Source organism: Dermochelys coriacea, chromosome 1, assembly GCF_009764565.3.
Source record: "Dermochelys coriacea isolate rDerCor1 chromosome 1, rDerCor1.pri.v4, whole genome shotgun sequence".
NCBI classification, from domain to species: domain Eukaryota; kingdom Metazoa; phylum Chordata; order Testudines; family Dermochelyidae; genus Dermochelys; species Dermochelys coriacea.
This window is the reverse complement of record NC_050068.2, coordinates 354,322,634-354,336,302: the sequence shown is the minus strand read 5'-3', so window position 1 is coordinate 354,336,302 and position 13,669 is coordinate 354,322,634. Positions and strand designations below refer to the sequence as shown.

Below are 13,669 nucleotides of genomic sequence, written 5' to 3'. Positions count from 1 at the left end.
AAAGCCAGATTGTAATTTATATTCACCTTAACAGACAGTAGTCAGCAGGGAAGCATCTGTAGTCTCTCTCTACTAACATGAAACTTAAAATAAGTTCTGCTACATAGTGATTATATTTTTAAGTTACTAAGATAGCAAGTGTGACTGGGCAAGGCCAGATGGCTATAGAAAAGTGGTGGGAAATAGATATATTGGCTCCAGGCTAAACAAATCCCTGGTACCAGGTTAAGTGAAATGGAAGCTGCTCCAGGTCAATTAAGACACCTGGGCCATTTAAGAATTTTCCAGAAGGCAGGGAGAAAGCTATGTTGATTGGGACACCTGAAGCCAATCGGGAGTTGGCTGAAACTAGTTTAGTTAAAAACCTCCCAGTTAGTCAGGTGGGAGTGCATGTCAGGAGCTGTGGGAAGAAGTTGTGCTGTTGGAGAGGCTGAGTAGTACACACCATATTGGCCACAAGGAAGGAGGCCCTGAGGTAAGGGTGAAGTGGAGCTTGAGGAAGTGAGGGCTGCTGTGGGGGAAGTAGCCCAGGGAATTGTACATGTCATGTTTCTAAAAGGTCAGCTACCATAGCTGATACTATTAGGGTCCCTGGGCTGGAGCCCGGAGTAGAGGGTGGGCCCGGGCTCTTCCCCTCCCCCCCTTTGCCCCCTGTTTAATCACTGAGACTGGGAGACAACAGAGACTGTGCAAGGAAGGATAACTTCTCCTCCCCTTCCTCGCTGGCTTATGATGAAAATGGCTCAGTAGACTGTGACTCTTGTCTCTAGAGAAAGAAGGGTTACATGGACGGTCACAGTGAGCCTCTGAGGCTAGCGATATCCGCCAGGAAACGTGGGACCCACGGAGGCAAGGACAGAGCTTTGTCACAAAGTAAATGATGCCTTCAGGAATTCAACAATTCCAATTTGATTCAAATTTTAGATTTTGGGTTTTTTTTGTTTTTGTTTTTTTGGTGCAGGGATTGCAGAGTCAAAGGACAATAGAAATGTACCATGATGTTAAAAATTCCAATAGAAAATTGTTTAGAAACAAACCTTTCCCTGTAGTATTTGCTCTAAACCCCCTCTCTTCCTCCCCCCCCAAGATCCTGGTCATAGGTGCTGGAACTAGGGGTGCTGCCACACCCCCTGGCTTGAAGTGGTTTCCATCATATCCAGAGTTTACAATTTGGTTCAATGGCTCTCAGAACCCCTACTATACAAATTGTTCCAGCACCACTGATCTTGGTGCAAGCACACACAACAGAGGAGAAAGTGGGCCTGACAGGCACCCCGTCTCTATTCTTCCTCTGCCTCCTTGCCACTCATCCCCATGTCCCCTTCCCAGTGTCTCTCCCCAATTCCTATTCCCTCCCCTATCACCTGCCCCCATTTGTGGGTGGTAGGGAAGAGAGGTGCTTTCGTGCTCCCATGAGGCGCACCAGATTTCAAGGAAGTCCTAGTAACTGTGGATTTTAGAGCAGTTAGTCAAACTCTAGACCTTAACTCTGATAGATCTTGCAGCCCACTATAAGGGATACAAATTTGGATATTGGGATACATTGTAGATTTGTTTGTAATAGTTTACTGTCTGTTTTTTCAGGCTGGAACACAACAAACAGGATTGGGAGTCTGAGTCTCAGAGAGTGATTCAGCAGCATCAAAAGATGTCTGACATGTTGCAGGAGGAAAACAAAGGGCTCATGTCTCAGTTAGAAGAGTATCAGAGACTATATACAGACTCTCAAAATGAACTGCAGAAGCTAGATGCAGAAATCAAGTGCCTCAGAGACCAGCTAGCTGATTTGCATAACTCCTTCACTAAGTCTGAGGTAGCAAGAGAAGAAATGGAAAGCCTGGTCAAGCAACAAGAGGCCAGCATCCAGAACTGTAAATTCAACTGTGAGCAGCTTGAGGCTGACCTACAGGCCTCCAAGGACCTGACTGACAAGCTGCACAAAGAAATTGGTGCTAAAGATCAGAAGATTATCAGTCTACTGTCTGCCAAGGAGGAGGCAGTCATGACTGTTGTATCTGAGTTACAACAGCAACACAGTGAAGAGGTTAAAAAGCTGGAGGACAGGCTGGGCAAGAAGAAAGAAGAGAAAGTGGCCCTGGAAAATGAGAGAGAGAAAGCACTGGACAAGCTTAATCATCTCATGGAAACAATGAAGATAACCAGAGAGGAAAGTAAGCAGCAGAAGGCACAGCTGGCTTCCTTCACCAAATGCATGTCTTCTCTGCAGGATGACAGAGACCGTGTGCTGAGAGACTATAAACAGCTGGAAGAGCGTCATCTTGTTATAATCCTGGAGAAAGACCAGTTGATTCAAGAGGCTGCTGCTGAGAACAACAAGCTTAAAGAGGAGATTCGAAGCTTCCATAGCCGGATGGATGACCTCAATTCTGAAAATGCCAAACTGGATGCAGAACTCGTGCGGTATAGGGAGGACCTGAACCAGGTGATTTCAATAAAGGATTCCCAGCAAAAGCAACTCCTCAAAACACAGCTTCAGCGAATCCAAATGCTGGAAAATGAAAAGGTCAACATAGAAGGGCATCTGAAGGAGTCTGAACATTCTGTGGAAGATCTCAGGCAGTGTGTGGAAGCCCTGAAAGAGGACAAACAAAGCATGTCCAAAGAGATTGAGAACATGACATTATCTCTGTCTCAGATTCAGAGCGAGATGACCGCTTTACATGAAAGGAGACTCATTGTGGAGCTGGAGACACAATTAAAAGATCAGGAGAAGGAGGTGCAAGAGATGAGCAGTAAGCTTGCTCTCTCACAGAAGAGGGTAGCAGAATTAGAGGAGGAACTGGTCCATGTCCAAAGGAATGCAGCCAAGAAGGTGGGAGAGGCTGAGGACAAACTTGAGAATGAACTGAAGCACCTACATCATGATGCAGGGGTAATGCGGAATGAAACTGAAACAGCAGAAGAGAGGGTAGCAGAGCTGGCAGGGGACCTGATGGAAATGGAACAGAAACTTCTTATAGTCACAGAGGAAAACAAAGATCTGAGAGCCCAAATTCAGTCTTTTGGGAAGTCCATGAGCTCTCTCCAGGATAGCTGGGACCAAACCAATGAAGAGCTTCAGGTGCTGGGAAAGAAGTACTCTGCAGACTTAGAGAAGCAGCAGTGTCTAGTACAGAGCCTCCAGAAGGAGATGGCTCAATTACAGGAAGAGCAGCACTCCAGTACCAGAGAGAGAGACTCTCTGATGTCTGAATTGACAGCCCTGAAGAATGCTGATGATAAAAAAGGTCTGTTATTTCAGCTTGAGGAACTTAACCGGCAGCTCGGAGTCAAAGAGGAAGAGCTTTTCCGCTTGTCTTTGGAACTGGAGGAGTCCTCCAGCCAGGTAAAGTCCTTCTCTAGGGCCATGGCAAGCCTGCAGGATGAGAGAGACCGTCTGTTGAGTGAATTGGACACAGCACATAAGGTGGAGGAAGTGAAGCAGCAGATAGCAATGAACTCTTCCACCAGCCCTGCAGAAGTGCAGAGCCTGAAGAAGGCATTGTCCTCCTTGCAGGATGACCGAGACAGACTGGTAAGTTCTCTTTCCCCCTCCCACCTTTAGGAATGTTGGCGGTAAAATTCCTAATGTTTCATTAGGGCCTCTCTTTAGAATTTTCCTTAAAACCCATGAGATCTAGGTTTGATATTTGAAATGTAAAAACATACAGCCGCTTCTTATATATCATTGCTGTGACTCTAAGATATCTTCCATAATAAGCTTGATTTTCAAACATAAACTCATAAAAATTAGAGGTGGGGAAACCTTGTCAACTGTCCCAGCCCGTATCTTGAGGGTCAGTTCAGCACATCATAGTCTTATATCCAGTCTAACTTTAGAAGTTCCAAGCAATGCCTCTTTCTTTGGGAAACCATTGCACAACTTCATACCCCATCTCCCCAGACCTCAGTCTGAACCCCTTGTTTGTCTTATCTACCTGTTTCGTCTTGCCCCAAAGACTGTCACTTTTCATATGTATAAGAAATAAGAAAGGAAAATTAAGGCTGAATATCAGGAAAGTCTTCCTGGCAGTAAGGTCATCGTCATCATTTAACATTGAGGCCTAGAGGCGCACCATGGGGCCCAAGCTGGTTGATATATCTGTAGGCACTATTGCTGTACAAATGTTAAATGATCATGGCAACCTTACTGTCAGGAAGACTTTTTTTCCTCATATTCATTCTTAATTTTTCCTTTTTAGTTCATTCAGTTAGTCCAAGTTACAACCCATGTACCACACTAGATAACTCTTCCCCTTCCTTAGTGTTTACATGTTTGTAGACTATTCTGTCTCCCCTCAATTGCTGCTTTGCCGAGCTTCTACTTTGCTCTTTTAATCTTTCCTCCAGATTTAGGTTTTTTTTCTGGTACACAGTGATACCCAGAATTGAACACATTAGCTGGAGAGTCTGTTACCCCTCTGTAAGCAGTCTGTGTGTCCACAGTATGCAGATTTTGGGTTAATACCTGAGGAGGTTGGTTGTCAGAGCCAAATTTTTAAAAAAAAGACTAATTTTTCTTCTGTGAAATATTTCCTCTGCAAAAATTACTCAACATTTTTCCAGCAAAGTATTTGGGAATATTTACTTGTCCTATAAAGGATTGGTCTATGAAATTCAGAGACTACATTTTATCAGTAGAGTGTAAAATAGAGGACTCAATCTATTCTTAAACTATATCCATAATACTGCCTCATGCAGAGCAGATGTCTCAGCACTACTTTTCACTTACCACAGTTCCTTTCTTGGCAGTCTTCCAAAGCGTTTTGGAGACTAGTACAGGGGGTTCCAAAACCCAATCCGTGTTTTGTGAATTGTTTTTGTGTACACATCCTTGAAATTTTTCATCTGCTTGTGTATCTCCTTGTTGGATATTCTTAGATGTACGATGATGGATGTGGCATGAATACCTAAATAGAGTAGAACAGAATTACACAGAAGTTGTCACAAGATTCTTTGAAACTTCTGTGCCTCAATTTTGCTTCCAGATCTTTATAGTATGAGGATACAAAAATTTTTCTAAAAGGGACACTGATCCATATGCCTTCCCTCGCACTTATGGTATGCCCTGGATGAGATTATACAACAGAACCTCAGAGTTGCAAACACCTCGGGAATGGAGGTTGTTCATAACTCTGAAACGTTTGTAACTCTGAACAAAACATTTTGGTGGTTGTTTCAAAAGTTTCAACTGATCATTGACTTAATACAGCTTTGAAACTTTATTATGGAGAAGAAAAATGCTGTTTTTAACTATCTTAATTTAAATGAAACAAGCACAGAAACAGTTTCCTTACTTTGGTTTTTTTTTTTTTTTTGGTCTCTCTCTGCTGCTGCCTGATTGTGTACTTCCGGTTCTAAATATGGTGTGTGGTTGACTGGTCAGTTTGTAAGACTGGTGTTCATAACTCTGAGGTTCTACTGTATAAACAGATACTCTAGTCCAGGGTTCTCAACTTTTCTCATAATGTGAGCCACATCTTCAAAGAAGCAGCCGTGTTAGTCTGTATTTGCAAAAAGAAAAGGAGTACTTGTGGCACCTTGGAGACTAACAAATTTATTTGAGCATAAGCTTTTGTGAGCTACAGCTCACTTCATCTTCAAAGAGTGTCTCTCATAAACTCCCTTCAATTCACATTTACATAACATCCCTATAACAGTAACTTCAAATGACAGTAGGAAAACTTAAATGCTTAAATTTATTTTAGCAGAAAACAAGGAAGGACCAGTATCATATATACACACTTGTAATATTGTAGCCAGTTTTTTATATATACAGTATAAAAACTTGATGCTTTTTTTAAAGAAAAAGTTTCACAAAGCTGAAAACAACTAGTGGGAAGAATAATTTAAACAAAAATCTTAGTTAGGAATTGTTTAAAAACACTTTACTAGATACACAAAAATCTACAATTGAGAAAGAAGGCCATGCTGGTTAAAAGACCAGCCTGGCTTAGAAGGGAGGTGAAGGCCACTGTAAAAAAAAAAAAAAAAAAACTGAACCATCCATCATAACAAATGGAAGAAAGGGGAAGTTAATTGTTGTTAGAAATTTTGTGTGTTTAAAAAAAAAAAAAAAAAAAAAGGAAGTGTACAGGATTGGGTCATACCTTACGGCGCTCTCTTCTGGCTGGATTCATGCTTATGCTAGCTGAGCCCACTCCCTCCCTGGGGAAATTCTGTCTGGGCCCTCTCACAGAATCCAGGGAAGTTTCCGGGCAGATTAATTCCTGGGTTTTTTTTTTTTTTAAACTATTCTTAGTGGAAATAGGATCAAAGCTTCAGAGATTCAACCTGTACAGACTTTTTGAAGAGAGAGTCCCTTTCTCCAAGTCTGTCCCTCATCCCACAAGTTCATCAACCCAACAATTCCTGGTTCTTACCTCAGAGACGTTTTGTTAACAGGACTTTCCCCAATCTCCCTTCTGTTCATTGGTTTCTTGGCACCACTCCTCTCATCAATTGCTCCAGCCTCTGGCTAAGTGTTGCAGTCCCCTTCCATTTCCTGCTTCTCCTTTTATGAGGTTCAGCCAGTTAAAATTGCAGGTGCACGGGTTGGGCTAATTAGTCAGTCAGCTGTAGGCTTCTGACACCAGAGGAATGGTATTGCTTATGCCTTCACAGGAAGCAAAAGAACATGAGAGCTATGGCTAGTAGATTTAAGGACCATGAGAAGGAGTTTAAGTATATTATAAACAAAAAGAATCCCAGCACTGGTATTGGTCCATTTCTGGATGGAAATGATAGAATTATCAATAATAATGCAGAAAAAAGAGAAGTGTCCAATAAATAGTTCTATTCTGTATTGGGGGAAAAAACGGATGTAATCCTATTTTATGATAATGGGTGATGAAAGACTTTTTATTCCACTAATATGGTGAAGGTCTGCTGCTCAATGGAGAAGGTGAATTGGTAATGGAAGATGATAGGAAGGCAGAGTTGCTCAATGCCTGTTTTGCTTCAGTCTTCTCACAAAAAATAACGTGACCGGACGACTAGCGAAGTTAACATAGACACTAAAGGGTAAGGGATGCAGACTGGAAAAAGTAAAGAATGTGTCAGAGATCTTCTCACCAATTTGAATGAATTCAAATCAGTGGGGGCAGGTGCTATTCACCTGAGGGTACTGAAGGATTTTGCTGAAGAAATCTGAGTCAGTGGCAACAATATTTACAAATTCATGGATGACAGGAGAGGACCCAGAAGACTGGAGAAGGGCTAACATAGTGCCCATCTTTAAAAATGGGGGAAAGGAGGAGGAACTATAGATCAGTCAACCTGACTTTGATACCTGGGAAGCAATGTATAAAACATTCAATTTGCGAATACCTGGAGGATGAAGGGGTAATCACTAGCAGCCAGCATGGATTTACCAAGAACAAATCATGCCAAACCAGCTTGATTTCCTTCTTTGACAGGGTAACTAATTTAGTGGATGGGGGAATGCTGTGAACATAATATACCTGGACATCAGCAAGGCTTTAGACACAGTTCCATATGACATTGTGATAAGTAAGCTAGAGAAATGCGGGCTTGGCGGAACTACCATTAAGTGGATACATAATTGTTAAACAACTGCAAACAAAGAGTCACTATTAATGGAGTGATGTCGGATTGGAGGGAGGTCTCAAATGGGGTTCCACAGGGAACTGTTCTGGGTCTAGTGCTTAATATCTTTATACCTACATCCAGGTCATTAATAAAGAGCAAACTGATCAAATTTGCAGATGACACAAAGTTGGGGGGGTGGGTGTTGCCAATACTTTGGAGGATAGAGCTGATTGGAGAACTGGGGTAGACAATAAAATGAAATTAAAAAAAGACAAATGTAAAAGTTGCTACATTTAGGGAAGAAAAGCCAAATGCACAAATACAGAAAACTGGGTTGGCAGCAGCACTTCTGAGAAGGATCTGGGACATGTGGTGGATCACAACCTCAATGTGAATCAACAATGTGATGATGATGCAAAAAAAGCAAATTCAATTTTAGGTTGCATTAACAGAAACATTACTGTTCTACTTGGGCGTTGGGTAGGCCTCAGCTGAGGTACTGTGTCCACTTTTGGTCACTAATGTGTAGAAAGGATGTAGAAAAACTGGAAAGGATTCAGAGACGAGCGACAAAGATGATCAAAGGAATGAAATAACATAAGAATGGCCGTACTGGGTCAGACCAAAGATCCATCTAGCCCAGTATTCTGTCTTCAGATAGTGGCCAATGCTAGGTGCCCCAATGCCAAATAGAGGGGAATGATCACATCCCTCAATCTGCTGGCAATGCTCCTACTTATACAGCCCAAAAATCCTGCATCTTGGGAGGAGATTAGACAATATGACTCTTCTAACCCTATGATTCTGTGAATATCTCAGGAAGATGTTAAACAGCAGCTGCTAAAGTTAGAAATGTTTAAATCAGCAGGTTGAGTTGCTCACTGGACCCTAATGTTAATATTCATTACCTCTTGGAACAGTGAGGAAGTTCCAGAAGACTGAAGGAAAGCTAATGTGCCAGTATTTAAAGCGGGTAAATGGGACGACTTGGGTCATTCTAGGCCTGTTAGCTGGACACCGATCCTTTTTTTTTTTTTTTTTTTTTTTAAAAGGAACAATTAATACAGGACTCATTTAGTAAAGAATTAATGGAGGATAATGTAACTAATGCAAATCAACATGGGTTTATGGAAAATAGATCCTGTCAAACTTAATCTGATATCTTTTTTTATGACATGATATGTTTGGTTGATAAAGGTAATAGTTTTGATGTAAGAGACCTTTGTAAAGCATTTTTGTGGTACCACATGACATTTTGATTAAAAAACTAGAATGATATAAAATTAACATGTCATACATTAAATGGATTAATTACTGCTAAATGACATCTTGAAATGTTACTGTAAATGGGAACTAATCATTGAGATGGTGCTTTTCTAGGAGGGTCCCACAGGAATCAGTTTTGGCCCTATATTTAACATTTTTATCAATGACCTGAAAGAAAACAAAATCATTAACTATGAAATTTGCAGATGACCTAAAGATTGGGCGAGTGGTAGATAGTGAATAGGGCAGATCATTGATACAGAGTGATCTGGATCTGTTGCTAAGTTGGATGCAAGCAAACAATATGCATTTTAATATTACAAAATGTAATGTATATATCTAGGAACAAAGAATATATGCCATACATACAGGATGGGGGACTCTCTTCTGGGAAGCAGTGACTCTGAAAAAGACTTGAGGGTTGTGGTTGATAATCAGCTGAACATGAGTTCCCAGTGCAACTTGGTAGCCAAAAGGGCTAATGCTAGAAATTTAGGGCAGGAAAGGAGTGCAAGAGCTCATATCATAGAAGATTAGGGTTGGAAGAGACCTCAGGAGGTCATCTAGTCCAACCCCCCTGCTCAAAGCAGGACCAACACCAACTAAATCATCCCAACCAGGGCTTTGTCAAGCCGGGCCTTAAAAACCTCTAAGGATGGAGATTCCACCACCTCCCTAGGTAACGCATTCCAGTGCTTCACCACTCTCCTAGAGAAAGTGTTTTCTAATATCCAACCTAGACCTCCCACTCTACAACTTGCTTCTAGTTCTGTCATCTGCCATCACTGAGAACAGCCTAGCTCCATTCTCTTTGGAACCCCCCTTAAGGTAGTTGAAGGCTGCTATCATATCCCCCCCCTCACTCTTCTCTTCTGCATAATAAACAAGTCCAGATCCCTCACCCTCTCCTCATAAGTCATGCGTTCCAGTCCCCTAATCATTTTTGTTGCCCTCCGCTGGATGCTTTTCAATTTTTCCACATCCTTCTTGTAGTGTGGGGCCCAAAACTGGACACAGTACTCCAGATGAGGCCTCACCAATGTCGAATAGAGGGGAACGATCACGTCCCTTGATCTGCTGGCAATGCCCCTACTTATACATCCCAAAATGCCGTTAGCCTTCTTTGCAATCAGGGAATACTGTTGACTCTCATCCATCTTCTCGTCCACTGTAACCTGTAGGTCCTTTTCTGCAGAACTGCTGCCTAGCCATTCAGTCCCTAGTCTGTAGCGTTGCATGGGATTCTTCCATCCTAAGTGCAGGACTCTGCACTTGTCCTTGTTGAACCTCATCAGATTTCTTTTGGCCCAATCCTGCAATTTGTCTAGGTCCCTCTGTATCCTATCCCTACCCTCCAGTGTATCTACCTCCCCCCCAGCCTAGTGTCATCTGCAAATTTGCTGAGGGTGCAATCTATCCCATCATCCAGATCATACATAAAGATGTTGAACAGTCCATATAGTCCATTCCCTTGTGCTCAGGCAGGATTCAGTATACCTAGGCCATCCCTGATAGATTTGTCTCACCTGTTCTTAAAAACCTCCAATGATGGAGATTCCACAACATCCTAGGTAACCTGTTCCAACAGACTTTTACATATTTGAAGATTATTATAATTTCTCTTCTCTAGACTAAATATGCCTTGTTCTTTCAACCTTTCCTCATAGGTCATGTTTTCTAAGCCTCTTATCTTATTAAAAAAAAATGGACACACTCTCAGTTTCTCCACATCTTTCTTAGTGTGATGCCCAAAACTGGACATAGTACTCCATGTGAGGCCTCACCAATGCCAAGTAGAGTGGAACAATTACTTCCTATGTCTTAATACAACATTCCTGTTAATACATCCCAGAATGACGTTTACCTTATTCTCAACAGCATCATCACTGCTGACTCATATTTACTATAACCCCCCGCTTCTTTTCTGCAGTACTGCTGCCTAGCCAGTTCTTTTTCTTCAAGGAATGTCCCTGTACGTGCTCCACTTTAGGTGCCTTTGCACCCTGTGCCTGAAATCGGAGACACAGTCATGGTCTTGTAACTGCCTCGAGTGGCACAAAGCACTGTGCGACCAACTGTCCCGCAGTTCCTTCTGTACTTCGTTTGGCTTGAGTTGGAACAACATAGCAGCACCTCATTTACCGTTAGAAAACATTGCTTGTAGTATTCAGAGTAGCAGCTGTGTTAGTCTGTATCCGCAAAAAGAACAGGAGTACTTGTGGCACCTTAGAGACTAACAAATTTATTAGAGTATAAGCTTTCATGAGCTACAGCCCACTTCATCGGATGCATAGAATGGAACATACAGTAAGATCTATCTATACAGATAAGTTGGAAGTTATTACAAACTGTGAAAGGCTAATTAGCTGAGCTATTATCAGCAGGAGGAAAAAAAAACTTTTTTAGTGATAATCAACATGGCCCGTTTAGACAGCTCACAAGAAGGTGTGAGGATACTTAACTTAAGGAAATAGATTCAATATGTGTAGCTTGTAGTAGTTAGCTATCAGGGTTACTACTCTTACTTCTTTATTCTTTATCCAAAAAGAAATTTATTCTCCTCTATCCCCTTAGAGTAGGAAGATAAGTTAGAATCCTTCCAAGTTACTACTCTCTTTTACTGAAAACAGTGTGTCTCCAGCATGCCTGGATCACCTGGCTTTAAACGCTGTCTGACTTGCAGACTGTCAATTCCGATCTTGGATGGACACACGCTTTGCGTCCGCTGCCTCGGTGAAACTCGCATTCCCCAAAAGTGTCCACACTGCCGAACCCTTATAGCTAGAACAAGGAAGGTGAGAGACCTGGAATTAAAACTTGTGATGATGCAGAAATATTTGAGACTGGCCTCAGACCCCGAGTCAAGGACCCCTCCGGGCCAATGGTCACCATTAGCAGCCTTTGACAGAGGGTCCTGCCTCAGCCTCCACAAAAGAGCCTGTACCTAAAAAAGCCACACAAAAAACACTCAGGCTTCGCTTCGCTGGGAATCCACTAAGAAAAAGCAATCGCCTCCTACCAAGTCCTCCTTGGTACCGCTGGCACTGAGTACATCGGACTCTGAGGCACCAGGTCCCTCTGGCACTATGAGAACACAAAGAGCAAAAGACCCGAAGCGGGCAAGCTCGAACTCTCTCACAGGGCAAACTAATGCCCTCGGCACCAGTACACATGGAGCTGAAGAGGCGCTCGGCACCAAGCAGCAAAATGGTGCCACCTGTGGTACCTACACAACGCACAGCATCAACTTCTGTAGATCATACGCCTGCACTGCCAGCAATGCCAACTCTGGCACCGACACACCCAGTGCCACATCAGTTCTTGCAACATACAAACCTGATGGTCTCCTCAACCCCGGAATCTCCACTCCTTGGTACTGATGGCACTCCAACTTGATTGGTACTGAGCCGACTGACTACTCCACTGCAGTCAGCTCCCACTCTTTCCAGCGATGCTGAAGATGAGGATGAAGAAGTGATTTATACACCTCAGAGCTCCTAACCCAAACCTGGACCATCAAACTGGCCTGAATACCCCCCTACTGTGGAAGCATATACCTGGTTTGGGCACCTATGGGCTCTGGCAGCCATGCCATTCCAACCTAACTAGCCATGCTGGGATCTGTGAGCATTATACAGGGCTCAACATTGGAGGGCCCCTAGTCCATCAAGATCAAGAGCTCCACAATCGCCATAGAATATCAGGGTTGGAAGGGACCTCAGGAGGTCATCTAGTCCAACCCCCTGCTCCAAGCAGGACCAATCCCCAACTAAATCATCCCAGCCAGGGCTTTGTCAAGCCTGATCTTAAAAACTTCAAAGGAAGGAGATTCCACCACCTCCCTAGGTAACGCATTCCAGTGTTTCACCACCTCTCCCACCATCCTCAGAGACGCAGGAAGAAATGACTGAGGAAACTGGGGGAAATCTCAGATCAGGAAGCCTCACCACCTCCTAACTTGTCATCTTTGTCACCAGATGAAATGATAATGCCCCCACCTCCCACCACAAAGGCAGACTTCAAGCAATTCCAGGAACTCTTTAAAAGGGTTGCAGAGTCACTGGACATATTCCCTCGAAGAGGTGCTGGAGTCACAACATAAACTGTTAGACATACTCCAGACATCGACCTAAACAAAGATTGCGCTACTGGTCAATGATGCTGTTATGGAGCCTGCCAAAACCATCGGCAGACATCCACAACTGCAACACCATCATGCAAAAGTTAGATGCTATGTAGTACTTTCTGTCCTAAGGGAGCAGAATTTTTGTTTACACACCCCACACCAAACTCCTTAGTAGTGGAGGCAGTAAATGAGAGGGGGAAACAGCACCACATGAGCAACCCCATGTGACAAAGACTGGAAGAGGCTAGACCTCTTTGGTCTCAAGATATATTCTTCTGCCACATTACAATTTCACATAGCAAATTACAAGGCTTTACTGGCCAAATGTACTCGCAAAGATGTCTGAAAAATGTCAGAATTTATTGACCATTTACCTGAGGATAAAAAAGAACAGTTCAAAGCTAATATTGCTGAAGGCCATCTCATCACCAGGACAGCACTATAGGCCTCACTTGACTCTGCAGACACGGTTGCACAATCCATCGCAACATCTGTTGTCATGTGCCATGCATGTTGGCTACATCTCATGTCCTGAGGTTGGGGGTTCCACGACCACCACTCCCAAGAGGAGAAGGCGGGTGGTGGTGGTCGGGGACTCTCTCCTCCGGGGGACTGAGTCATCTATCTGCCGCCCTGACCGGGAAAACCGAGAAGTCTGCTGCTTGCCAGGGGCTAAGATTCGTGATGTGACGGAGAGACTGCCGAGACTCATCAAGCCCTCGGATC

The 13,669-nt window shown here is 43.1% G+C and overlaps 1 protein-coding gene across 4 annotated transcripts in view; it reads left to right on the top strand.

Annotated features, from left to right (window-relative positions):
* Positions 1-13,669, top strand: part of GOLGB1 (golgin B1) — a 109,060-nt gene that overhangs the window by 51,686 nt on the left and 43,705 nt on the right. For all 4 annotated transcript variants that reach the window (XM_038401184.2, XM_043500487.1, XM_038401174.2 and 1 more), the window contains one exon: positions 1,585-3,535. In XM_038401184.2, coding sequence (XP_038257112.1) covers positions 1,585-3,535 — 1,951 coding nt within the window. The remainder of the gene's footprint in view (positions 1-1,584; positions 3,536-13,669) is intronic.